The sequence below is a fragment of the Zea mays genome, chromosome 1 (genome assembly GCF_902167145.1).
Source record: "Zea mays cultivar B73 chromosome 1, Zm-B73-REFERENCE-NAM-5.0, whole genome shotgun sequence".
NCBI classification, from domain to species: domain Eukaryota; kingdom Viridiplantae; phylum Streptophyta; class Magnoliopsida; order Poales; family Poaceae; genus Zea; species Zea mays.
In genome coordinates, this window is record NC_050096.1 from 23,050,290 (window position 1) to 23,077,881 (window position 27,592).

Sequence of the window (27,592 nt, forward strand, 5' to 3'; positions counted from 1 at the left end):
CGCAACGAGCCGAGCTCGGCTCGGCTCGCCCATCTGGCGAGCTCGGAAAAGAGGCTCGGCTCGGCTCGCTCCGGGCTCGCGAGCCGGCTCGCCGAGCCAACGAGCCTAACCATAAATATAAAATTGCTCTCTAAATTATAATATAAAATCTTAAAAATATTTTAAATAACATATTTGAATTAGTAAAATAGATATATCACTAATATAATATAGAAAATAGATTATTTTTGTATAGTAATCTCAAATAACATAAATTATTGTCTACTCGGTACTAATATTATATGCTAATTAAGATTTTATGTAACAAATTGTTGTTAGGTCGAGCCACGAGCCAGCTCGCGAGCTGCACCGAGCCGAGCCGAGCTGGCTCGCTCTTTTCACGAGCCACAAAAACAGGCTCGGCTCGGGCTCGTTCTGAGCGTCGAGCCGGTCCGAGCCGAGCTACTGCGAGCCCGAGCCAGCTCGTCGAGCTCGAGCTTTTTTTCCAGCCCTACATGTAAGTGCATTATCAGTTTTTCCAGCTTCTGTACCTCTGTTTTTTGTGCTCAGATAAATGCACTTACATGCATGCAAAGAACATATGGTTTTAATAATGTTTACAAATACTAAAAACGCACATTCTCGAAACTCTGTTCCAACGAAAAAAATTGCAAACTTTTTCTATCTGCGCTGGTGGCTGCTGCCTTCTCCGTTCTCCCGTCCAGTCCGAGCTCTCGAGTCCAAAGTCCAAACGACCAACCCCTGGCCCTCGCTGACCTCCGAGATGGCGGCATCGCTCTCCAAGCACCTCCGCCTCCGTCTGCGCGGCGGCGGCGGCGGCGAGCACTGCCTCCTCCCCTCTCGCGCATCCACTTCTCACACCTCATCGCCACCACCTCCCCTTCTATCGCGTCCTCCCGCAGCGGCCGCGCCGCCGCCCCCAGGTATCCATGTACCCTAACAACCATAGTCTTCCGAAATGCTTTGCGAATCATCCTCAAATCGCGTCGCGTCCCACTCGCAGGGGCAGGCAATGAGGCCAGCGCGTGGTCCAAACTCTTCCTCTTCGCTCCCGGCGCCATCACCTTCGGGCTCGGCACATGGCAGCTCTTCCGGAGGCAGGAAAAGGTCATACCGCGCACGCGAACTCATTACTTACTGTTTCGTTTTGTTGGCTTTCGGGACCTCACCGTGTGCTGTTTCCTGGTCGACCTCAGATAGAGATGCTGGATTACAGGACGCGGAGGCTGGAGATGGAGCCCGTGGCGTGGAACGAGTCCGCCTTATCCTCGGTCCTTCGTGATCCGTCAGCACTGGAGTTCCGAAAAATTGTGTGCGAGGGTGATTTCGACAAGGAGAAGTCGGTATTCATCGGGCCTCGCTCCCGGAGCATCTCAGGTGTCACGGAGAATGGGTATTATGTGATCACTCCATTGATTCCTAGGTCGACGCCTGACAGGTAAACTATTTGGAACATGATTAATCACAGCCCCTATCTTTCAAATTACCATGAACACCAACATTGCACTCTTGCGAGGTCTATCACTCTGATCGAGTTTGATGTCCTTTGTAAAGTCCTTGTGCAAAGCTACTAATTTTTTTGACACACAAACCTACTGCATTTGGTGAATATTCATAGAAGCCTGGCTATGGTCAAATTGGAAATGGTGATTTGGTCAAAAAGAATTCAATTAAGGAAAAAAAATCTTTGACAAAGTCAAATGAAATGATGATCCAGTATCAGATATGATCATGCAAAGCAGCTAGGAAGACTTGTCAGTCAATCCATCATGAATTCATGATTGAATTAGAAAAGATGCACAAGTTAACAGTCATCTAATGCTCTAATTCTAAACTGGCTCAATTTATATACCCCCTCCATTGCCTTTATTTGTAAAATGAATTTTTCATTTGGTTATGAATGATTTGAAAAGTCATGTAATATCTTCATTGAAAATTTGCAAAGCTTGCCTAGATTCAAACACTTCTGTTGTTTTTTCATGTATCAATAAATGAACTGAGTCAAGAGATAACACAGATTTTAAAACCATGGTGGGTAATAATCTTGCGTATTTGTAGTTTTGTGACAACCGAAGCGGAAGTATGCGTGCCCTCATGCATGAGCATCTGTGTGATATGGATAGGGGTAGAGATGTGGGTTCAGTTTTAATTTGTAGCGAAATTACTTGTTAAGTATGCATGGAAGGAACCTGTATGGTCACAGTTGAGTATTTGTGTCTTGTGCAATCTGATAACTTCTTTGTTCTTGGATCAGTTGATGCATATCTATGAGTGACTTGTTTGCTATGCCCCCTTTGATTTTATCTCCTACTCATTCCTGGCATATCAATCTCGAAAAAAAAAACTATTGCCACTGTTCTGTACTCCAACTAGAAGACTGTCTAAACAGTTTACATTTTACTGCATTCATGGGGGTTACCAAACTTCTGTTGACAGCACCTAAACACCATGCCTAATAGTGAACACACCTAAAGTTTAGGAGAAGCGCAACACAGACACCATTGCTGAAACCAGCAACTAACATAACAGAAACTACTAACTTTCTGCAAACTAAAGTCAATTTCCAGACTGCTCCCAACTTCAGCTTAAGTCAGGTTACTTTTCCATCAGTATTCTTAGATGGCAGCATCACTTCAAATGAACCCACTTCCTAGTTTGCACCGACTCCTCAAAACTTTTTTTCTTATAGTTACTCATCTGAAACTTGAAGACTCACTGATCAAATACTTCAGTGCATCTGGTAGCTTGTTTGAACCCCACCGGAAGCCTCCTGCTTCAGGACTGCCACCCGTCTTCACATTCAGCCCATACTGCAACCATAGAATAGAATTTTGTGTGTGTGTGTGTGGGGTGGGGGGGTGTCCTATCCAATCCCCCCCCCCCCCCCCCGCACCTGAACTTTTTATGTCCAGCAGGTGGGAGCCGGCACATCCTCCTCTGGGTGATATTGATTTCCTCTGTGGAGTTTTTTGGGTTTTGAGTTTGTGGTGGTTGGGGTGGACTCGAAGGGAAGACCCCTGGAACATCAATATTGGAGACGATGCAATAGAGATGCTTGCTGGTGTTGAAATATAAGATGCTCGAGTGGGGGAGTGAGGTTTTCAGGCTCGATGGGTTCATCAATATTGGAGGCAATGCCAGTAAGCTGTGGCAGTGTAGTGTCGGGTCAGGTGGTGGTACTGAACGGTGTCCAGGGAAGAAAGAAGCTAGGGTTATGTGTGAGAGAAATTGGACTGTTATATCTGCTTGATGTCCGGCACAAAATTTGAGTGTATGATGGGCCTAAAATGCCCAAGTGGCCTGTAGATAATCCCTAGAAATTCAAAATTAATCAATGTTTTACAGGTTATCTTCATCTTTCTAAGAAATGGTTTGTCAGCTTGCAGTCACCTATCCTTGTGAATAGAGGATGGGTTCCTCGTGGATGGCATGATAAAAACGTTAAGGATCTCCAGATCCTGGATGAAGCTTCAGAGCCCCCAAAAGCTGTTAAGCCAGACGAAAAAGGTTCGTGGTGGAAGTTTTGGTCTAACAAGCCTAAATCGTCTCCTGAGGTGATGTTTGTTCCCTATCTTTTTGCATAGTTTACAATATGTTAACTGAATTTATGAATGTATCAAACTGTCAAAAGCTTGCTATTGTTCTCATCAAATTCAATCGCCACATGTTTCTGTGTGTTATAATGTAATTATTTTTTGTGTTCCATGGTATGTGAACTCTTTGTACATGATAGTGTTGTGTCAACCCTTTTATACTGAATAAATTATATTTATTATTGCTTTTACTAGTCCTGCTATAAATCTTTTTGTGCCTTCTTGAACGATAATGGTATGGATAGTATAGGCTGGTTGTCGGGTGTTTGTGACAGCTGAATCAAATAATTATTATTATGATCATATGATGCCATAAGTTTTGCTTACGACCATTCAAAGTATCCATATCCCTCTAGTTGTATTTGTATGACACTATTGATTCATCTAGGCGCAAAATTTATGCAAGTTACCTTTTGCAGTTTGAAAAACCTAGGATGCCACCTGTAAGGGTTATTGGAGTAATCCGTGGAAGTGAGAAGCCAAGCATATTTGTTCCAGCTAATGAGCCCAATAGTGGCCAGTGGTTTTATGTGGATGTTCCCATGATTGCTCGTGCTTGTGGACTTCCTGAGAATACTGTTTATATTGAAGATATAAATGAAGATGTATCTCCAACAAACCCTTATCCTGTTCCAAAAGATGTCAACACCTTGATTCGTCACTCAGTGATGCCAGATGACCATCTTAAATACACGTTTACATGGTATACATTTAACCCCAAGCTCATCGCTAATTTGCAGCTGTATTATATCATCATTTGTCAGTTTTATTTTCTGTCTGTTGTTACTAGTAGTTTCACTCATCCTGATGGGACCTACGAACTAGTCATTACTGCTCTCATCTGGATGTTTGTAGCTCGGACCTTAGTGACAGGGAACGCGGAACGACGCCGCGTACCGCGTTCCGGGAACTTCGTCCCGAAACGAGGAACGGGAACGTCGCGGAACATATCAAGAAACGGTCGCGGAACGTAGATTTTCAAGGTTAGGAACGCGTACCGTGAGGAAGCCGCGCCGCCGCGCTGCCGTCGTCCGACTCCGGTCGCCGCGCTGGGTGATGCGTCGTGCGGTCGTCGCGCTGGGACGCGCTGGGACGATGCCGCGCTGGGTGATGCGTCGTCCGGCGGCCGCGCTGCCGTCGTCCGAGTCCGACCACCGCGTTGGGACCGGCCGCGCGATGGAAAGGGAAGGGAAGCGCTGGGACCGACCGCGCGATGGAAGAGGAAGGGAAGCGCGGGGACCGACCGCGCGATGGAAGAGGAAGGTAAGAGGAAGGGGAAGAGGAAGGGAAGAGGAAGGGGGAGAGGAATCGAACCGCGTGGAAGAGGAAGGGGAATCAGCCGCGCTGAAGTCTGGCCGCCCGTGGAAGAGGACCACTCTGTTCGCGCGTCGTCGGTGGAAGAGGAAGCGTAGGGTTAGGGCCGCTCGCCGCGTTGCAGTGGAGAAGAGGAAGAGGAATAGACTGGATGCCGGCGGCCGGCCGCTCGCCACGTTGCAGTGGGGGAGACGAACAGGAATGGACTGGGAGTGGACGCGTTGCAGTGGAAGAGGAATGGACTGGGTCACTGGGACTTGGACGCGTACAGGCTACGCTATTATTTAAATAGACTTATAGACCTCCTCACAATACCGCAGTACAGTGCCACAACAGCCCAACTCAAAGTCTGAATACCGCAGTCGCAGACATGGTTTTCGGTTCTTCAAGCAAAAGAAAGCGTGCAGATGAAAAAGAAGATGATGATGTGCAAGTCATCCAAGATGTGCCTGTAGATATCCAAGATGGTGACGCAGACAGCGGTGACGAAGATGGGGCTACGACTGCGGCTACTGGTATGAGACATCCACTACTAGATGAAATTAATATTATTGGTGTTCCGAGTGGAAAAAATGTTGGTGGAACAAAGGAGTGGCAATGTAAACATTGCAAGAAATCGTACAAAGGTAGTTTAACTAGAGTTCGTGTTCATTTGCTTGGTCCATTACCTGGTAAAAAGGCACAAATTGCTCGTTGTATGTCATTGCAAAACGATCCCAACAAGAGCAAAGCTTTGCGGGAAAAGGTGAAAGAAGCTGATAGTAAAGGATATCATATGAGATCAACATCAGGGACGTCCACTCTGAATCCGTTGGCAAAATCGTTTGGAGTAGCCCAAAGAGAATCTGTCGATATGGAAATTACCAAATTTTTATGTGCCAACGGTATTCCATTCAATGTGTTGAGGAGCCCTCAATTTTCACAAATGATAATGGCAATAAAAAATGGTCCAAAAGATTATAAAGGTCCGTCGAGTGAAAAGGCAGGGACAACTCTCCTAGATGCATGCAAGAGAAGTGTGGAGACCGACTTAGCACCACTTAAAAGTACATGGTAAGTTCTTAATTTTATTGCCTTTTCATTATATGGTTTTGTCCCAAAAACTCACTTTTAATCATGCATTAGGTTGACACAAGGTGTTTCGATTGTGTCCGATGGATGGACGGATATTAAAAACAAGCCCCTAATCAATGTGATTGCGTCAAACAGTCGAGGTTCATGTTTCTTATATATATATAAATAAGCTAAGACACTATGACTTATCATTATCGGGATCCCATCATTATCAGTTATATATACATATATTATATATTATGTATGTGTCATTGCTTGTTTTAATTACGCATCGTTCCCTGTTCCATTACAATCGTTCCCTAACTTCGTTCCTAAATCGTTGGGAACACGTTCCACGCATCGAATGAACGTCGATCAGCTGTATACCCCTCAACGTTCCATGTTGCTTTAACAGACGTACCGCGTTCCTCGTTCCCGTTCCTCGTTCCCAACGTTCCGGGAACCTTGTCACTAAGGCTCGGACAGTAATCTGTGACTTTATCTGATATGCGCGGTTGATAATAAGTTCATGTGCTCTAGGAATGTGAATTTCTATAACTGACTTTGAGTTTAGCAGCTCAACACCAGCAAACCATGATAATCGACATCTTCTCAGCAAGATATACTTGTTTTGAACATAGAAAACTCCTTTTTGATGTGTGTTATGTGCAAATCAGATACTGGAATGATCAATATATTCAAGAAAAATAGCTTCACTTAGGTGGGTTCACCATGTATCATTGTTCAACTAGACTTTCCCTGTTGAACCATTGCTTGTTGGCTGTTGCACACTCATACTGAGAACTACAGCAGTATACTGTTGTGCTGACTTACATATTCAGTGATGTCTGTGCATTATGTAACCGAAGTGATGGGATCTTAGGATAAGGCCATGTATAAATTGAGTTGTAGAAATCGAGAAAAAAGCTAGGGGGGTAAGACTCTGCTGAAGAGAATCTCCAACATATTATGGGGTTCTTGTCCTGAACTCTCTTGCACTGAACTTACATGCATTCTCACATAATCAAATGTGATGAGCTGATAGGCTGTTTTGATGCATGGGCTATTTATTTTTCCAGAATTAGGCATCTTTATTTTTTTTTCTCGAATACGCAGGAGGGCTGCGTATCATTAAATAACATATTATGGGGTTCTTGTCCTGAACTCTCTTGCACTGAACTTACATGCATTCTCACATAATCAAATGTGATGAGCTGATAGGCTGTTTTGATGCATGGGCTATTTATTTTTCCAGAATTAGGCATCTTTATTTTTTTTTCTCGAATACGCAGGAGGGCTGTGTATCATTAAATTTAAGTAGAGGGAAAAAGGGCCTGAGGCCCGGGACAAACTGAGGCCCGGAACAAACAGAACACGCACAACACAAACACACGCTCACCCTTACAAAACACACACAACACAGACACATACGACACACCATCACCCCAGTCTTTTAATAGGCTATAAGAATTAGGCATCTTTATGGGATATTGATTATGCAAATGTGGCATTTGCTTCCTTGTGTGCATCAGCTCACCGCCTTATATGTTTGTTTTCTGTTAGGTACACTCTTTCTGCTGCTGTGACTTACATGGCTTCCAAGCGGATAAAAGCAAAGAAGGTCAGGTTATAGCAGGAATTTAGTCCAAACTTCCGCATGAACGTCCATTTGCGCGCATGGTTTATGCTTCTGCACTGGAAGATGCCCATGGTACTGGTTCTTTCGTGTCTGGCAATAAGTATAACATTGCACTTTTTTGTTCCAAGTTGTTCTACATTGATACTGGGTATCTCACAGTTGAGCTCTGGGGTTACAGCAATTTTGTTAGTCAGATTTCTGATGATCATAACTTGGAAGGCCTGTAAGACTTGTGGTTTCCTTGTAGTAATATTTTGGCGGGGAACTTTAGCTGCTTGTTCTTCCAGCGTTTTTTTTTCACGTTGACTGCTCCACCGGAAAAGTTGTTCTGTCGCGGGCTCGCGTCGAGGACACACCAGCTCAAGACAGAGTTTGTTCCCAGATTATTCATCTCCTAATGGATGCTTGCACAGGCAGCTCTGTTCTACTAGTTGCCATAATATATGAAAACTGACATCTGAATGAATTGTGTCTGTATTCAGTTTCACTGCACGATTGGACATGGCCATTGTTTTTTCTCCATCAACGGTTAGTTGCAATGCCTTCTGAAAAGGGTATTTTGAATTATTTTCGAGACAAGTCTATGAATCAAGATATCAAGATGCTTAACGAGTGGACGCTTGGTACTAATCTAAAAGAATAATAAGGAATACATATAAAGTTATATTATTTACCAAGAGAATTATGTTGATGAACCACACTATACAACTACGGGAGTGTTATTGAGCATCTATTGAGAGAGATAATGAGGATCTTTATAATCAATTTGGTTTTATGTTTGAAAGACCAATCGTAGAAGCTATTTTTTAATAAGTAACAAAACAATATAAGGGTAAAGACTTATACATGGTTTTCATTGGCTTAGAGAAGACTTGTGGTAAAATATTAAAAAAATGTTATACGGTGGGCTTTGGACATATAGAGTTCAATAGAGTACGATAAACTCATTAAATACATGTACAACAATGTGGTGACTAGTGTTCAAACATGTAATGGAAACACATGTGTCTTTATGATTAGAATAGAACTATATGGTGAATTTTGAGTTTTTATCTTTTAGCCTTGACAATGGATGAGGTTATAAGGAACATATAAGAGGATATGCATGTGTATGCCTTTTACGAATGATGTGGTGCTAGCTGATAAAAGTCGTACAAGAGTAAATATAGGAAACTAAAGTTATGTCAAGGAACTCTAGATATAATTATTTGACCTAGTAGGACTAAAACAGAATATGTGAGATAAGAGAAGCTAAAAGACAAGTTTTATAGGATGATGGTTAGACCTCATATGTTGTATGGTACCGAATATTGGTCTAAAAGGACGACATGTTCGATAGATATGGTTGCAGGCAAGTGACTGAATCCAAAACAATAAAATACGTGGTAGAGCAGAGGTAGCATCATTTGAAGAAAACTTTGGTGAACATTGGCTGAGATGGTTTGGACACCCAACAGTTTAGAGGCATTAGTGCGTAGTGGAATTTTAATGCACGATAGTAATAGGAAGAAAGGCAGCGATATATAGGCTGAAGTTGATACGAGAAGAGGCAGTAAAAAGAGACTCAAATGGATAAAATATACCTATATATTTGGTTTTGAATAGGAGTGCATGAAAAATAGCCTTGGGTGTTGGCTCTAAATTGTATCCTATCTTAATTTGTTTAGGACTAAAAAGTTTTGCTGTCGTCCTTGTTGTTTCGATATATATATATATATATATATATATATATATATATATATATATATATATATATATATATATATATATATATATATATATATATATATATATATATATGAATAATCAGATGATTGAGTGTTAAGGCCCTCTAATAGTAATGTGTTAGCTAGCTCTAAGTAAATTTTATATTTGAATGGAAGAGAGGGAAGCTATATTCCGGTTAATAGCTAGTCTTTAGATATACATTTCTCAAGATCATGTAAAGCTGTGGTCCATTCGTAAAAGCGTAACATTACGAGCTATCGCTAAAAGTCAATACCATTGAAGTTATCTTATATCTTCGAGCTAGTATCGCCCTCCGGGCTTCAATAGCGTTTGGTTGTACGCATTCCGAGAAGTCCATGTACTGCCTATTTTGTACCAAGGAGTAATTGTTCATCACCATTTTCATTGTGGACAAGATGCCAGAGCAGGGAGGGAGTAATAATAACTTCAGCCATGCCTCGCTTGTGAGCTGCGATGCTGTTTCCAGTTCCACTTGTCCCCCTTCTGACCTCTGTTCTTCAGCGCTGTATCTACACGAGAAGATGCTGGACGTACAGTGAAAATAACTGTGATCTGGTGGTATAGGAGGGGCTGGGACGCTGGGTCCACGTGCACGTTGCAGCGAGTATGAATTCCCTTCAAGAGAGAGGCGTGAGTGTGAACGCCCGAACGGGAAAAGAAGAAGGGCCCGGATGGCTCGTACAGACGCGTACAGTACCCTGCTGTGTGCGTCGTTTCGCAGTGACAAGGGCGCGTCAGCATTTCTCTGCATGTGACGGTACCGGTACCTCCCCAGTTTGATTGCACGGGCTCAGGCAAGGTCCGGAGACCCTGCTCGTACGCTTCTAGCCCGGTTCTTTTTCCTTATCGTGTCAACCACTCTATCGATGGCGTGCGTCCAAAAGTGGCAGTAGCGGCAGGTCGAGCCCTCTTTAATGGCGCTGCTGCCAAACGGTAGAGCGCCACGGACGAACGGACACTAACCATGATGGTGATTAGCCTAACTGCTCACGGCGGGCCACATGTCCGCCCGGAAAGCCCGCAATCGCCGCGGCCGCACATCGGATCCGTCTCTTGTCCGGATCGGATCAAACCCCGACAGACACTCGTAGCGTGTTCCTTCGCAGTGTGTGTGTGTGTCCTGTCCATGCCAGTTGCCACGGAGCGGTAGCTTTGGCGGGGAACAAGAGGTCACATGGCGGGCAATCTCGCTCGGAGGAAAAGTTACTAGTAGTACGACCCAGGAACATGCCAAGATCGCAGCTGCAGTCTGCACGTTGCTGATTGGGAAAATCACCGTCACCGCGGCCCCAGATCGCTCGGTGGTGGCAGTGCGTTGGGCACAGCAGCGGTGAGCCAGCGTGCGAGAGGGGGAGGGGAGGAGGGAAAGGCCGAAAGGACGACGCAGGCAGACAGCCGACCTGGAGAGGGGGCTCCGAAATGTCAAAGGCCTAGCAGTGGTAGCCGCCCTACGGCCGGCCCTGGTGAAGATGCCATGGAACCATGTGGCAGACTGGCTCTGGCGTGGCCGCCCTCCCTTTTTCGTTTCCTTTGTCAACAAAGCTGCCTGCAAGCCCGCCACTTCGATGGAACTTCCGCTCAGTAGTCGCTCCTTCGGTCCTTTCGGAAAGGGGAGGCCGATAAATGCGCTTTCATTGTCGAGCCGATGGAACTTGAGTGATGTTTGGTTTAAGAAATGTAACGCAAATGGTACTGGTAATGATTTACGCTCGATTACTGATGGTAACAAATTTGAATAGCCTGGTATCAATTTTTAGTGTGGTATTCGATTACGGTTGGACTAAAACAAACATGATTTAACGTTATCAGTTAGTCATTGTGTTACAAATATATGAACCAAACGACACCTTGTATTGTACCAGCACAGCAGTAACCAAAGGCTTAAAAGCTTCCAGCCTTTTGTATCCAAGCTCCGGATCAACTCCAAATTCGCGTATCAGAGCATGGAACAGCGCGTATCTAGAATCTTTTTTAAAATGGAAATATTTACAAAAATAATATTAAATATTTTCTTCAATCTAACATGTTTAACCACGTCAATCTCCCTGTCACGGTCAAACCGAACCGCCGCACCGACCCACCAACTGTGCTACCATCATGGTAGGCCAATCGCTTGTTCACCGGTGATGTGTCGCCTCTTGCAGCACCATCGACCTAGATGTCGCGTCACCTCAAATGGCACAGCAAGGAAAAAATACAGAGCCACGCGATAGCCTCCTCTCTTGTTCTTTCTCTAGACGTGCAACATCGTCACCCGCTCCACATCGTCACATGTCCTCTACCAACCTACCGCCCATCTGCATCTTCCCTCTCCCTCCCTCCCCTTTGGTCCCTCCCTCACTCCTTTGTTCCCTCCCCAGACCCTAAATAGGTATTCGCACTCGATGCTAGACTTTGGTGACCGAAGACGACGTCTCTATCGTCTTCACTTGTTAGGGGGTGTTTGGTTGCTCCTGCTAAAGTTTAGCCCGTGTCACATAAAGCGTTTGACTTTTAAATAGGAGTATGAAATATAGACCCAACCAACTGGACTAGATTCGTCTCGTCTTTTAATCTTCGGCTGACAAATTAGTTTTATAATCCGACTACATTTAATACCCGGAACAGAGGTTCAAACATTCGATGGGACAGGGGCTAAATTTTAGCGGGGTGTAACCAAACACCCCCTTAGTGTGACCCTCAAGCGCACCCCTTCATAGGCAAGTTACTTCCTCTCTTTCTAATCGTTATTTCAATATCCATTTCTAAGTTATGGTTGGTTAGTGAGTTAGAGTTTGTAAATACATATTATTTATTGGCTTAGCTAGATTAGTTAGTGAGGCAGGTAGTTAAGTTCGATTAGTATTGTTAGTTAGATTACTTATTTTTTAATTAGATTATTAGTATTATTAGTTAGACTAGCTATTATATGTAGAAGAAATACAGTTTAGAAATTAGTTTTTGTTAGTGAGTTAGTTAGATTAGTAAATTTTGTTAGAATGGTTTTTGAAGACTTGATGTAGTTTGCTGAAATAGTTTTGTAGATAGATTGTTTAATCCACTACATCCAGCCGAAGTTTTATAACATATTTGAACTACTTAGGGTGTGTTTGGTTTGACTTTTGGTTTTGGCTTTTGCCCCCCCTAAAAGCCAAAAGCCGACCAAAGGGCTGGATCCAGGAAGCAGCTTTTCCTAAAAGCCGACTTTCTCGTAGTGCAAATCTGAAAGCACCTCTGGACCTGCTTTTAGTGGCTTTTCAGATGGAACTATGAAAACATATATCGAAGAATTTTTAATGACTTTTAGTGGTTTCCACCAAACAGTTTTTAGTTTTTTAACAGCTTACAACCTACAGCAGCTTTTTCCACAGCTCACAGCCCACAATAACTTTTTTCACAGCCACAGCCCAACCAAACAGACCCTTAAAACCTTTTACATCTCTAATCAATTATGTTTTTCCTTCAAACTGAAAGGGAAATGTGCCCTTGGGCCATTTCTAAGTATTTTGGTGATTGAGTGCCAACTCAAGTGCTTAAATGTGAATTTATGCAATGGATGAACAAAGTGCAAATCTAGAGCAAAGGTATGTTTCTAAGTCTTAGTATATTGGCTTTGTGTACTAATTTATTTGTCTAAGTGTTAGAAACAGAAAGAAGAAGAGAAGAGAAGACTTGGCTGTGTGCAGCCAAGGGGCTGCTTCGGTCTGGGGCACCGGACTGTCCGGTGGTGCACCGGACAGTGTCCGGTGGTGCACCGGACAGTGTCCGGTGCGCCAGGCCGCCTCGGCCGAAGAGGCCGCTCTCGGGTTTTTCTCCGGCGACTTCGGCTAAAATTCACCGGACTGTCCGGTGTGCACCGGACTGTCCGGTGAGCCAACGGTTGGCCGGGCCAACGGTCGGCCGCGCGATCGGCGCGCGACACGTGGCCGAGCCAACGGTCGGGAAGGTACACCGGACTGTCCGGTGTGCACCGGACATGTCCGGTGCGCCAACGGTGCGCAGGTCTGACTCAGACAGCAACGGTCGGATGCGCTGTTTATGGAAACAAATCGGGCACCGGACAGTGTCCGGTGTGCACCGGACTGTCCGGTGCGCCCGACGACAGAAGGCAAAGATAGCCTTCCAGATGTGTTCTCAACGGCTCCTAGCTGCCTTGGGGCTATAAAAGGGACCCCTAGGCGCATGGAGGAGAACACCAAGCATTCCTACAACTCTTCTAAGCACCAAGACATCAATCTCACGCATTCGTTTCATTGTGATAGCATATAGAGCTCTTGTGGAGTTGTGAACTCTTTGTGTTGCATTGCGAGCTCTTGTTGCGACTTGTGTGCGTGTTGTTGCTCTGATTTTCGAGTCTTGTGTGCGTTGCTAATACCCACCTTACTCCGTATTTCTTTGTGAACTCAATTGTAAGGGCGAGAGACTCCAAGTTGTGGAGATTCCTCGCAAACGGGAAAAGATCAAAGGAAAGAAAAACACCGTGGTATTCAAGTTGATCATTGGATCACTTGAGAGGAGTTGAGTGCAACTCTCGTCCGTTGGGACGCCACAACGTGGAGTAGGCAAGTTTTGTACTTGGCCGAACCACGGGATAACCACCGTGTCAACTCTGTGATTGCTTTCTTGTGGTTATCGTGTTTTGAGTTCTCTCTAGCCACTTGGCCATAATTGTGCTAACACTTAACAAGTTTTTGTGGCTTAAGTTTTGAAGTTTTACAGGATCACCTATTCACCCCCCCTCTAGGTGCTCTCAATTGGTATCGGAGCCGTTCTCTTCAAGAAAGGGACTAACCGCCCGAAGAGATGGATCCTAAGGGGAAGGGAATTGTGATCAACGACAAGGAGAAGGAGTCCTTCGTCAACGAGCCAAGGGATGACAAGTCCAACGACTCAGGCTCGGGCCACAGGCACAAAGATGGGAAGAAGAAGAAGACAAGGCGCATCAAGGAGATCATCTACTACGACGATAGTGATGAATCTACTTCTTCCCAAAAGGATGGTGACAACGACTACAAAAAGACGGTCAATTCGAACTTTTCATTTGATTATTCTCGTATTCAACATAGTTCGAATTCGCATTTGCTTTCCATTCCTCTTGGCAAACCCCCACACTTTGATGGGGAGGACTACGGATTTTGGAGTCACAAAATGCGTAGTCACTTATTCTCTCTCCATCCAAGCATATGGGAGATTGTGGAGAATGGAATGAAATTTGATAGCTCGGATAGTCCTATGCTTATAAATGAACAAATTCATAGAAATGCACAAGCTACTACTGTTCTCTTAGCATCTTTGTGCAGGGAAGAATACAATAAGGTGAGCGGCTTGGACAATGCCAAGCAGATATGGGACACCCTCAAGATCTCTCACGAGGGGAACGACATCACCATGCTCACCAAGATGGAGTTGGTGGAGGGCGAGCTTGGACGATTCGCCATGATAAGGGGAGAAGAGCCAACTCAAACTTACAACCGGCTCAAGACCCTTATCAACAAAATAAGGAGCTACGGAAGCACGCGTTGGACGGACCACGACGTCGTCCGCCTACTACTCAGGTCCTTTACCATTCTTGATCCTCATCTCGTGAACAATATTCGTGAGAATCCCAGGTACACGATGATGACGCCCGAGGAAGTACTCGGAAAATTCGTGAGCGGGCGGATGATGATCAAGGAAGCAAGATATGTCGACGATGCGTTGAACGGTCCACTCCACGAGCCTCAACCCATTGCTCTCAAGGCATCGAGAAGCAAAGAGGCACTACCAAGCAAGGTGGCGCAAATTGAGGCGGCCGGGCTTAATGATGAAGAAATGGCTCTCATCATTAAGCGCTTCAAGACGGTGTTAAGGGGTCGCAAGGAGCATCCCAACAAGACCAAGACGAAGGGGAAGCGCTCATGCTTCAAGTGTGGTAAGATTGGTCACTTTATCGCTAATTGCCCCGATAATGATAGTGACCAGGAAAAGAAGAGTGGAAAATGGGAAAAGAAGAAGAATTACAAGAAGGCAAAGGGCGAGGCTCATATTGGAAAGGAGTGGGATTCGGATTGCTCCTCGTCCGACTCCGACAACGAAGGACTCGCCGCCACCGCCTTCAACAAGTCATCCCTCTTCCCCAACGAGCATCACACTTGCCTCATGGCAAGGGAAAAGAAGGTAACCACTCGTAATGCTAATACTTATGATTCTTCTAGTGATGATGAATCTAGTGAGGATGAAGTAGATTATTCATGTTTATTCAAGGGCTTAGATAGATCTAAGATAGACAAAATTAATGAATTAATTGATGCCTTGAATGAAAAGAATATACTTTTAGAAAAGCAAGAGGATTTGTTGTATGAAGAACATGATAAGTTTGTAGAGGCTCAAAAATCCCTTGCATTAGAAATTAAGAGGAATGAAATGCTTGCTTGTGAAGTATCAACATGCCATGATTCTATTTCTAACTTAAAGAGCATAAATGATGAGTTAAATGCTAAACTAGTAGAAGCAAATAAATCCAACTCTTGTGTTGAATATGTTGAAGTTTGCACTAGGTGTAAGGATATTGATATTAATGCTTGTAGCGAACACTTAGTTTCTATTTCAAAATTGAATGATGAATTAGCTAGTCTTAATGCTCAACTTAAGACTAGCAAGAGTAATTTTGATAAACTAAAATTTGCTAGGGATGCCTACACGGTTGGTAGACACCCCTCAATTAAGGATGGGCTTGGCTTCAAGAGGGAAGCCAAGAACTTAACAAGCCATAAGACTCCTATCTCCACCAAGGAGAAAGGGAAGGCTCCTATGGCTAATAGTGTTAAGAAGAATCATGCTTTCATGTACCATGATAGGAGACATGCTAGAAATGCTTGTAATGATTCACATGTTTATGATTCTCATGCCATGTTTGCTCCTAGTTCTTCATATGTGTATGATAGAAATGTTACTAGGAAAAATGTTGCTCCTAAAAAGAATGTTATTCATGCTCCTAGGAAAGTAGCAAATGAACCTTCTACAATTTATTGTGCTTTGAATGCTTCATTTGCAATTTGTAGAAAGGATAGAAAAGTAATTGCTAGGAAGTTAGGGGCAAAATGCAAAGGTGATAAAACTTGCATTTGGGTCCCTAAGGATATATGTGCTAACCTTGTAGGACCCAACATGAGTTGGGTACCTAAGACCCAAGCCTAAATTTGCCTTGCAGGTTTATGCATCCGGGGGTTCAAGCTGGATTATCGACAGCGGATGCACAAACCATATGACGGGGGAGAAGAAGATGTTCACCTCCTACGTCAAGAATAAAGATTCCCAAGATTCAATTGTATTCGGTGATGGGAATCAAGGCAAGGTAAAATGTTTAGGTAAAATTGCAATTTCTAATGAGCACTCCATATCTAATGTGTTTTTAGTAGAGTCTCTTGGATATAATCTGCTATCTGTTAGTCAATTATGCAATATGGGGTATAACTGTCTATTTACAAACGTAGATGTGTCTGTCTTTAGAAGAAGTGATGGTTCACTAGCTTTTAAGGGTGTATTAGACGGCAAACTTTACTTAGTTGATTTTGCAAAAGAGGAGGCCGGTCTAGATGCATGCTTAATTGCTAAGACTAGCATGGGCTGGCTGTGGCATCGCCGCTTAGCACATGTGGGGATGAAGAACCTTCACAAGCTTCTAAAGGGAGAACATGTAATAGGTCTAACTAATGTTCAATTCGAAAAAGATAGACCTTGTGCAGCTTGTCAAGCAGGGAAACAAGTGGGAGGCTCTCATCACACCAAAAATGTGATGACGACATCAAGACCCTTGGAGATGCTGCATATGGACCTCTTCGGACCCGTCGCCTATCTGAGCATAGGAGGGAGTAAGTATGGTCTAGTTATTGTAGATGATTTTTCCCGCTTCACTTGGGTGTTCTTTTTGCAGGATAAGTCTGAAACCCAAGGGACCCTCAAGCGCTTCCTCAGGAGGGCTCAAAATGAGTTTGAGCTCAAAGTGAAGAAGATAAGGAGCGACAACGGGTCCGAGTTCAAGAACCTTCAAGTGGAAGAGTTCCTTGAAGAGGAAGGGATCAAGCACGAGTTCTCCGCTCCCTACACACCACAGCAAAATGGTGTGGTAGAGAGGAAGAACAGGACGCTCATCGACATGGCGAGGACGATACTAGGAGAGTTCAAGACCCCCGAGTGCTTTTGGACGGAAGCCGTGAACACGGCTTGCCACGCCATCAACAGGGTCTATCTTCATCGCCTCCTCAAGAAGACGTCGTATGAGCTACTAACCGGTAACAAACCCAATGTATCTTACTTTCGTGTATTTGGGAGCAAGTGCTACATTCTAGTGAAGAAAGGTAGAAATTCTAAGTTTGCTCCCAAAGCTGTAGAAGGGTTTTTGTTAGGTTATGACTCAAATACAAAGGCGTATAGAGTCTTCAACAAATCATCGGGTTTGGTTGAAGTCTCTAGCGACGTTGTATTTGATGAGACTAATGGCTCTCCAAGAGAGCAAGTTGTTGATTGTGATGATGTAGATGAAGAAGATGTTCCGACGGCCGCTATACGAACCATGGCGATTGGAGAAGTTCGGCCACAGGAACAAGTTGAACGAGATCAACCTTCTTCCTCAACAACAGTGCATCCTCCAACTCAAGACGATGAACAGGTTCATCAACAGGAGGCGTGTGATCAAGGGGGAGCACAAGTTGATCATGTGATGGAGGAAGAAGCGCAACCGGCACCTCCAACCCAAGTTCGAGCGATGATTCAAAGGGATCATCCCGTCGACCAAATTCTGGGTGACATCAGCAAGGGAGTAACTACTCGTTCTCGATTAGTTAATTTTTGTGAGCATTACTCTTTTGTCTCTTCTATTGAGCCTTTCAGGGTAGAGGAGGCCTTGCTAGATCCGGACTGGGTGTTGGCCATGCAGGAGGAGCTCAACAACTTCAAGAGAAATGAAGTTTGGACGCTGGTGCCTCGTCCGAAGCAAAATGTTGTGGGAACCAAGTGGGTGTTCCGCAACAAACAGGACGAGCACGGGGTGGTGATGAGAAACAAGGCTCGACTTGTGGCAAAAGGTTATGCCCAAGTCGCAGGTTTGGATTTTGAGGAGACTTTTGCTCCTGTGGCTAGGCTAGAGTCAATTCGAATCTTGCTAGCATATGCCGCTCACCATTCTTTCAGGTTGTATCAAATGGATGTGAAGAGCGCTTTCCTCAACGGGCCAATCAAGGAGGAGGTGTATGTGGAGCAACCCCCTGGCTTCGAGGATGAACGGTACCCCGACCACGTGTGTAAGCTCTCTAAGGCGCTCTATGGACTTAAGCAAGCCCCAAGAGCATGGTATGAATGCCTTAGAGATTTCTTAATTGCTAATGCTTTCAAGGTTGGGAAAGTCGATCCAACTCTTTTCACTAAGACATGTGATGGTGATTTGTTCGTGTGCCAAATTTATGTCGATGACATAATATTTGGTTCTACTAACCAAAAGTCTTGTGAAGAGTTTAGCAGGGTGATGACGCAAAAATTCGAGATGTCGATGATGGGCGAGTTGAACTACTTCCTTGGGTTCCAAGTGAAGCAACTCAAGGACGGCACCTTCATCTCCCAAACGAAGTACACGCAATATCTGCTAAAGCGGTTTGGGATGAAGGACGCCAAGCCCGCAAAGACTCCGATGGGGACCGACGGACACACCGACCTCATCAAAGGAGGTAAGTCCGTTGATCAAAAAGCATACCGGTCAATGATAGGTTCTTTGCTTTACTTATGTGCTAGTAGACCGGATATTATGCTTAGCGTATGCATGTGTGCTAGATTTCAATCCGATCCTAAGGAGTGTCACTTAGTGGCGGTGAAGCGGATTCTTAGATATTTAGTTGCTACGCCTTGCTTCGGGCTCTGGTATCCAAAGGGGTCTACCTTTGACTTAGTAGGATACTCAGACTCCGACTATGCTGGATGTAAGGTCGATAGGAAGAGTACATCGGGGACGTGCCAATTCTTAGGAAGGTCCCTGGTGTCATGGAATTCTAAGAAACAAACTTCCGTTGCCCTATCCACCGCTGAGGCCGAGTACGTTGCCGCAGGACAGTGTTGCGCGCAACTACTTTGGATGAGGCAAACCCTCAGGGACTTTGGCTACAATCTGAGCAAAGTCCCACTCCTATGTGATAATGAGAGTGCTATCCGCATGGCGGAAAATCCTGTTGAGCACAGCCGCACAAAGCTCATAGACATCCGGCATCACTTTTTGAGAGACCACCAGCAAAAGGGAGATATCGAAGTGTTTCATGTTAGCACCGAGAACCAGCTAGCCGATATCTTCACCAAGCCTCTAGATGAGAAGACCTTTTGCAGGTTGCGTAGTGAGCTAAATGTCTTAGATTCGCGGAACCTGGATTGAATTGTAGCATACATGTATTTATGCTTTTGATCATGTTCCTTTTTGCATTTTGTTGCTTATTGTGGTGCTCAAGTTGTACAAACACTCCCTGGACCTCACAAGTCCGTTGCAAAGTGTTGCACATGTTTAGGGGGAGATGTGTTACAACTTGACCCTTTGAGACTAACCATGTGCTTGAGTTTAATGATTTAGTCTCGAAGGAGGATTGAACGGGAAAGGTGGACTTGGACCATGAAAGACTTCCACTGCACACCGATGAGAGGGTAACTTATTCCAAGTCCATCTCATGAACTCTTATTGCCATTTGCTCTTAATTGAAGATTTTGGTGAGGCAATGGGGTTATGGGGCCACAATTGATCCCGTTTTGGTGCTTGATGCCAAAGGGGGAGAAAATAAAGGCCAAAGCAATAAATGGATCAGCTACCACTTGAGAGATTTTGAAAATAGTAGAATAGAGTTTTTGTCGTGTCAAAAGCTTTTATTGTCTCTATTATCAAAAGTTGGTTTCTTGTGGGGAGAAGTGTTGATTATGGGAAATAGGGGGAGTTTTTGAAATCTTTGATCAATCTCTTTTGGAATGACTCTCTTTATGCCTCAACATGTGTGTTTGACATAGAAATAGAGATTTGAGTTTGATTTGCAAAAACAAACCAAGTGGTGGCAAAGGATGATCCATATATGCCAAAATTGAATCAAAACCAATTTGAGTTTTCATTTGAAGTGATTTTGTACTTGTTCTAGTTGCTTTATGTTGTGTTGGCATAAATCACCAAAAAGGGGGAGATTGAAAGGGAAATGTGCCCTTGGGCCATTTCTAAGTATTTTGGTGATTGAGTGCCAACTCAAGTGCTTAAATGTGAATTTATGCAATGGATGAACAAAGTGCAAATCTAGAGCAAAGGTATGTTTCTAAGTCTTAGTACATTGGCTTTGTGTACTAATTTATTTGTCTAAGTGTTAGAAACAGAAAGAAGAAGAGAAGAGAAGACTTGGCTGTGTGCAGCCAAGGGGCTGCTTCGGTCTGGGGCACCGGACTGTCCGGTGGTGCACCGGACAGTGTCCGGTGGTGCACCGGACAGTGTCCGGTGCGCCAGGCCGCCTCGGCCGAAGAGGCCGCTCTCGGGTTTTTCTCCGGCGACTTCGGCTAAAATTCACCGGACTGTCCGGTGTGCACCGGACTGTCCGGTGAGCCAACGGTTGGCCGGGCCAACGGTCGGCCGCGCGATCGGCGCGCGACACGTGGCCGAGCCAACGGTCGGGAAGGTACACCGGACTGTCCGGTGTGCACCGGACATGTCCGGTGCGCCAACGGTGCGCAGGTCTGACTCAGACAGCAACGGTCGGATGCGCTGTTTATGGAAACAAATCGGGCACCGGACAGTGTCCGGTGTGCACCGGACTGTCCGGTGCGCCCGACGACAGAAGGCAAAGATAGCCTTCCAGATGTGTTCTCAACGGCTCCTAGCTGCCTTGGGGCTATAAAAGGGACCCCTAGGCGCATGGAGGAGAACACCAAGCATTCCTACAACTCTTCTAAGCACCAAGACATCAATCTCACGCATTCGTTTCATTGTGATAGCATATAGAGCTCTTGTGGAGTTGTGAACTCTTTGTGTTGCATTGCGAGCTCTTGTTGCGACTTGTGTGCGTGTTGTTGCTCTGATTTTCTAGTCTTGTGTGCGTTGCTAATACCCACCTTACTCCGTATTTCTTTGTGAACTCAATTGTAAGGGCGAGAGACTCCAAGTTGTGGAGATTCCTCGCAAACGGGAAAAGATCAAAGGAAAGAAAAACACCGTGGTATTCAAGTTGATCATTGGATCACTTGAGAGGAGTTGAGTGCAACTCTCGTCCGTTGGGACGCCACAACGTGGAGTAGGCAAGTTTTGTACTTGGCCGAACCACGGGATAACCACCGTGTCAACTCTGTGATTGCTTTCTTGTGGTTATCGTGTTTTGAGTTCTCTCTAGCCACTTGGCCATAATTGTGCTAACACTTAACAAGTTTTTGTGGCTTAAGTTTTGAAGTTTTACAGGATCACCTATTCACCCCCCTCTAGGTGCTCTCACAAACCCTAGTAATTAAGGCTAATACTCAAATCCATAGTACAAACAAAAACACGAGGTTCATTACCTTGCCCTTACTCAGGAGAAGCTTAGTGATCAATCCCTTGTCTTGGTAAATGATGTGGGTGGAAAAGACGAAGAAGACCTTCGTGTGGCTCTATATTCCTAGCGTGTGAATGATTTTGTGGCACTTGTTGCATCCGAGTCAATGATGCAATAAGGAGTGTTAGGTCACCCATCAAGCCTAGTTTGGATACTTTACTATTGACCATGATCTATATATATTAAATTGAATTATAGTATAACTTAAACTAATTTACACTTAATCCACCCAACACATATTTATTGAGGTTAATACACAGTATCCAAATAGAAGCCTCACTCGTGAGCGTGAGGCTAGCATAGTCGTGCCAGTGCCAGACGGTCAGTATGACAATTTGATTTGGCCAGTCAGAAAGATTGGCGTGATCAGAGTTTAGTTTTAGAAGAGAAAAAAACTGTTATTTTTATAAATATTTAAAAATATAAAAAACTATCTTGTTCCACGAATCTTTTTGAAATATATACGGTACCCTGACGAGCAGGCACGTGACAGTGACACCACAGCCCGTTCTTCAGGTTTTCTCAATTACTGGACCACATTTTCTGGCATTTCATGGCAAGGTCCTCGATCAGATCATTTTCACCAAGGATAGACGCGCACAATCATCACCGACATGTGGGGCCTCCTGGGGTCCAAATGAGGCCCGGCCCACTACAAGCCCTCAAAAGCATCGCGCACCTCCATTCCCATCCGGCTATCCCCTTTCAGGCCTTCACCGCTTCAAACCTCGTCTGATCCTCTCACCTGCTCACCGAGTCACCTGCTGTCCAAGGCTCCAAGCACCCGCCAATCGGCCGCTGCCGAACCCGCAACCGGAACCTGCCTCCAGGCTGCTTCCACCGGGCGAGGGCGAGGGCGAGGCACACGCCGCAAACCGCAGTAACGCACACGCCGGGGCACGCCGCACGGCACACAACAAACAACGTGCCCTCGTAAGCGTCTCCTCGGCTCGCCTTCTCATCTGCTCCTATTGGATTTTGCGGGGCTGGGCGTGAGCGTGTGGGCTCTTGTAGCGGGGGATCCATGAGCAGCCAACCCTAGCTTGCCTGGACGGGAACTCTCTACAGCTGTCTTTCGCGATTCTCCTCGGGCGTGGGTTTTGTTGCAGGAGGTGTTTCAAGCTGCATTGAGCCACCGTGCCCGGAGTTTCCTGTCTCTTAGTCCTTCGTTCAGTTGCGGATTTCTTTGCTGCGTTCTGGAGTGGAGGATCGACGTGCTCCTTTCGTGGCTGTTTGATGCTTGTTGAGTTCGAGTAGGTTCGTATTCCTGGTTCGGAATTCAGTAAGGTCAGTTTCTCGCTGCTTGGAACTTGATCCGAGGTGTTAGTTTAATTTCTGAGATATGATCGGGAGGGGATCAGCGGTGCTGCATTTTCTCGGGAGATTGTACGGCGCGCCCGAATCCTGCTCTGCACTGCTGTTTCCTGAAGTGCAAAGAGTGGGTGTCTATTGTCTTGTTGCAATGCAACTCATGTGCATATCCAGTTCTCTTTCTGTCCCTAATGACTTGTTTGTTTTCGGGGGTATGGTTGCCATGGTTGATTGCGATATATGGAAATGGAGGGTGGAATTTATCTCTCTACTATCTGCTGTGTAGTGGGCCATTGCTGCTGTTGACACTCGACGGTAGGATCGGCCGTTGCCCTATATATTTGTGTTATTAGGTCTGTATAGGAGGTGATGATGTTTGTTTACCTTATTACTCGCCGTTAGCGGGAGCGCGAGTGCAAACAGTTGTTAGTCTATCGCCATTAGACTCCCTATTTTAAACTCCACTTTATAACCAATATCGTCTACAGTACAAAACAGTGTTTTGCACACCCGTTTACACACCCGCTGGAGTTGGCCTTAGCCTCGTCACATCTGTTCTACATTTGTGTGCCTGAAACTCTGAACCTCCCTACTGGTTACTACTCCTATTCATGGTGCTGTATTTAAAAAAAGAATCTGAGACGTCACTCTAACTTGAGAAATTAGGAATAGAGAACTGCTAAATCTGACATCGCTCATAGGTCTTCTGTTTTCTGTTCTCCCTTTATATGGAGCTTTATGTGATTGCTCATGATTTTCTTGCTTAGTAGTGTATCTAATTACTGATATATGACTGAGACTTCTTGTTTGTCATTGCTAGGCCCTGCAGTCTACCTGGTTCTATTGTGCCCCGACAGAAGATCCTGAGAGCTAGAGCTGTTTTTTTCCCTACATATAGTTAAGTTAAATTATCTGCACAGCCGAAGATGTCCGCGATCATGTTATGTACCTGCAGCGGGGACCAGTCCAAGTTTGAAGATCTTCCTAGATCGCCAGAATCTCTTGCAACACGTGACTTTTCAGCGAATTGCTCTTCTTCAAAGATGGCAAGTCGAGAAACAACTCCTGATGACAGCCAAGTAAATGAAGTAGAATCAGACCTAAAAGAAACCCTTTCACTAAATTATGAGGTTTGGCTCAACACTTCTGCTCTTCAAACAAGATAAGCTGTATTGCAAAGATCTACTCATTGTATGATTTATTTGCTATGTAATAGGAGGCTCGAGCATTGTTAGGTAGACTGGAACATCAGAGAGGGAACTTTGATGCAGCATTGCAAGTTCTTCAGGGGATTGATATAAGAAGCCTGAGACCACGAATGACCACTGCTATTGCTGAAAGTGTCAAGCCTAGAATGCCCCCACGCTCTTCAAGACGAAAATCTTCACAAGTGAACGGAATGCTTATGCATATGTCCATGCATTCTGTAAGCTTGCTTCTAGAGGCCATACTGCTTAAAGCAAAATCTCTGGACACCCTTGGTAGAGCAGCAGGTATTAACTGGCTATTTGCTCAATGTGCTTTCTTGTATTGTACGTAAGCACTTTCATCTGAAATCTTTACAGTAGCTCTAGAACCATTGCAAATTTGCTGTTGTGCTATCTCTGTTGAGTAGCTATTTTTTTTTTATAAATTAATACTGAAACATATGTATTTGACAACCTGAAGTTTGTTATGCTAGTGTTAACAACTTCTGCAACTGAAAGAGCTTTGCTGTATCCATCTGAATTTTCACTTCGTGCTATCTTGCCATGGCAGATGCTGCAGAAGAATGCAGAACCATCATAGACATTATAGAGTCTGCATGGCCATATGGTGTTCCGGATGGTACTTCTGAAGAGTGTAAGCTAATAGACATATTCCATTCGGCTCTAGAATATCTTCCTAAACTGTGGATGAGGAGTGGTTGTTTTGATGAAGCCATCATCGCATACCGCAGAGCTCTTGCAAAGCCATGGAATCTAGGTTCTCAAAGGTCCGCCAAATTGCAAAAAGAGTTGGCAGTGAGTCTGTTGTACTGTGGCGTTGAAGTGAAGTTCCCTCAAGAATTTTCTCAGGAAAGGAATCTGGTAACCCCTGGGAACAACTTAGAGGAAGCAATTTTGTTATTACTCATGCTAACAAGAAAGCTATTTCTCCGAGAAATACAATGGGATCCTGACCTTGTGAATCATTTGGTGTATGCACTCTCATTATCTGGGCACTATGAAGTTTTGGCCAGCCATCTTGAAATGCTGTTGCCTGGAACCTATACCAGATCAGAGAGATGGTATATCCTTGCACTTTGCTACAGTGCAGCTGGCATGGATGACAGTGCGTTAAACATCATAAGGAATGGTTTTTCTGTACTGGAGAGAAAGGGAAAGCCTCATGTTCCATCTCTTCTTTTAGGAGCAAAACTATGTTGTAAGAACCCAAAGCATGCTTCCGAAGGGATAAAGTTTGCAAATAAAGCCATGAAGTCTTTCAGAAGTCGTGATCTGCATTTCATCAGCACTACAAAACACTTTCTTGGTGTTTGTTATGGACCTTTTTCTAGGTCCTCCACCTCATACTTGGACAAATCGAGACTGCAAGATAATGCACTGAGGCTGTTGCAGGATGCTGCCACAACAGCGAAGTATAATCCTGAAATAATGTATAGCCTAGCTTGGGAAAATGCGATGCAGCGCAAACTCAATGCAGCTGTTGAAAGTGCAACAGAATGTCTTGAGATGGTGATGGGTGGTTCTGTTAGTGCCTGGAAGTTACTAATTCTTGTATTATCTGCACAGCAGAATTTGCAAGAAGCTGAAGCAGTAGCAGATTTTGCAATGGACGAGGCTGAGAAAAATGATCAGTTGGATATTTTGAGACTGAAAGCACAAATTCAAGCTTCCCGTGGACAGTTCAAGTCTGCAGTTGAAACTTTTCGGGTTTTGCTTGCTGCTATCCAAGTAAAGAAGGAAGTCTGGAAATTGACCACTTGTAATGAGGTACAGATCTCTCTTCTTTATTTTAAACTCCAACAAAAATATCATGTTTTTTATTTGCTCGTTATCCACATAATCTTGACAGGTTAAATGCCTACAAAAGTTGGAGATGGACGCATGGTTAGATTTGGCATCAATCTATTCAAAGCTTGAGGCATGGCATGACTCAAACATCTGCCTTGACAAAGCTATATCCATTGATTTCTATTATCCCAAGTGTTGGCATGTCAGAGGTAACTATTGCTGAAACTTGACTCGGATACTGTTTGTACAAATATTGAGCTTTCAGTGAATCTTCATTCACAAATACTCTATGATCAAACCACTATGCCTGTTGTTTTATCAAACATTAAGAAAAATTAAAAGGAATTCTTGTTATATTAACCATTTCCTTTAGGCGGACATAGGTTGAAATTAGTTTTATATGTATTTACTTAAGTTTTTTCATGTGCTCTGGACACCAGAATATTGTGCTTTTGTATCCCTAATAGTAAAGAAAATACCGTGTTCCATCAAAATAAAATGCATATCTAGGACTATTGTATTTTTTACGTTTTTTAATTACTATTATTCGTCTCATGGGTCTAGAATCTTTCCAGGTCTTCTATTGGAGGCTCAATTCTTGCACAAGGAAGCCCTGATGGCATTCTCTTTCGCGCTATCAATTGACCCAGATTACGTCCCGGGCATGGTTTGTATGGCAGGAATTCTCCGAAATATTGGAGGGGATTCATTATCAATTGCAAGAACTTACTTGCGCAATGCCCTCCGTTTAGAGCCTACAAACCACCGTGCCTGGTTGAGTCTTGGGCTTGTCCTGAAAGCTGAAGGATCGCTGCAGGAGGCCGCGGATTGCTTCCAGGCAGCATATGAGCTTAGAGAATTATCACCAATTCAGGATTTCTCTGAGCAACTCCCGATCATGCTGCATTAGGAATCTATAGCAAAGGAGTTCACATTTTTTGTGGATTTTCCCCATAGTTGTCTTAGTTATTAACTTATCCCTTGCAAAGGTAGGAAACATATGTTTTTGTGAATGTAAATTAGTCCACTTTTGTTCGTGAGGAAATTTACTCGCTCTTGAAAACATCAAAGTTATATAACTTACTAGTACAATTGATACGAATCAATTGTCATTAACGAAACATCTCAAGCCCTCAGACATATCGGCAATGCAACAATAATGTAATCTACGAATAAAAAACAATAATTAATGTACTTAGTCGCTACATGGTATAATATCTGTAATCTTGTGAAAGGACAATCCGATGAGCTTACGAACAAAGGACTCTTGCAACAATCTTTCTTCTCAAGTAGCTGCTACGAAGTCGAATAACCATGTGTTATGTGCAGGGCCTTCAACCTCTTCGTCAGCAACTCCGCATCGTCCGATTCCGGCAGCCGGTCGCTCATCGTCTCCTG

At 44.3% G+C, this 27,592-nt stretch overlaps 2 protein-coding genes and 1 long non-coding RNA gene across 10 annotated transcripts; all 3 read left to right on the forward strand.

Annotated features, from left to right (window-relative positions):
- The first annotated feature begins 690 nt into the window (after window positions 1-690).
- LOC100285706 (SURF1) lies at window positions 691-8,092 on the forward strand. Its single transcript, NM_001158597.1, is given in 6 exon segments — window positions 691-923; window positions 1,004-1,107; window positions 1,197-1,438; window positions 3,380-3,554; window positions 4,013-4,296; window positions 7,524-8,092. Coding segments are annotated over 6 exon segments (1,035 nt in total). The 5' UTR covers window positions 691-763; the 3' UTR covers window positions 7,594-8,092.
- Window positions 4,303-6,907, forward strand: LOC109942910 (uncharacterized). Its single transcript, XR_002265519.1, has 2 exons — window positions 4,303-5,960; window positions 6,033-6,907. It is a non-coding gene; the product is annotated as an uncharacterized lncRNA (long non-coding RNA).
- Window positions 8,093-22,576: 14,484 nt separating the features above from the next.
- Window positions 22,577-27,315, forward strand: LOC100216592 (uncharacterized). Of its 8 annotated transcripts, none has more exons than XM_035964209.1 (7): window positions 22,585-22,820; window positions 24,019-24,328; window positions 24,415-24,691; window positions 24,957-25,040; window positions 25,119-26,173; window positions 26,256-26,403; window positions 26,770-27,292. In XM_035964209.1, exons 2-7 carry the CDS (start codon window positions 24,125-24,127, stop codon window positions 27,102-27,104), a joined length of 2,103 nt encoding a protein of 700 aa, XP_035820102.1. In that variant the 5' UTR covers window positions 22,585-22,820; window positions 24,019-24,124; the 3' UTR covers window positions 27,105-27,292. The 8 variants fall into 8 exon arrangements, with proteins under 8 accessions (XP_008664767.1, XP_035820102.1, NP_001346971.1 ...); XM_008666572.4 differs by having other exon boundaries at window positions 22,595-23,174; XM_035964212.1 differs by having other exon boundaries at window positions 22,686-23,144; window positions 26,770-27,315.
- Window positions 27,316-27,592: the final 277 nt, after the last annotated feature.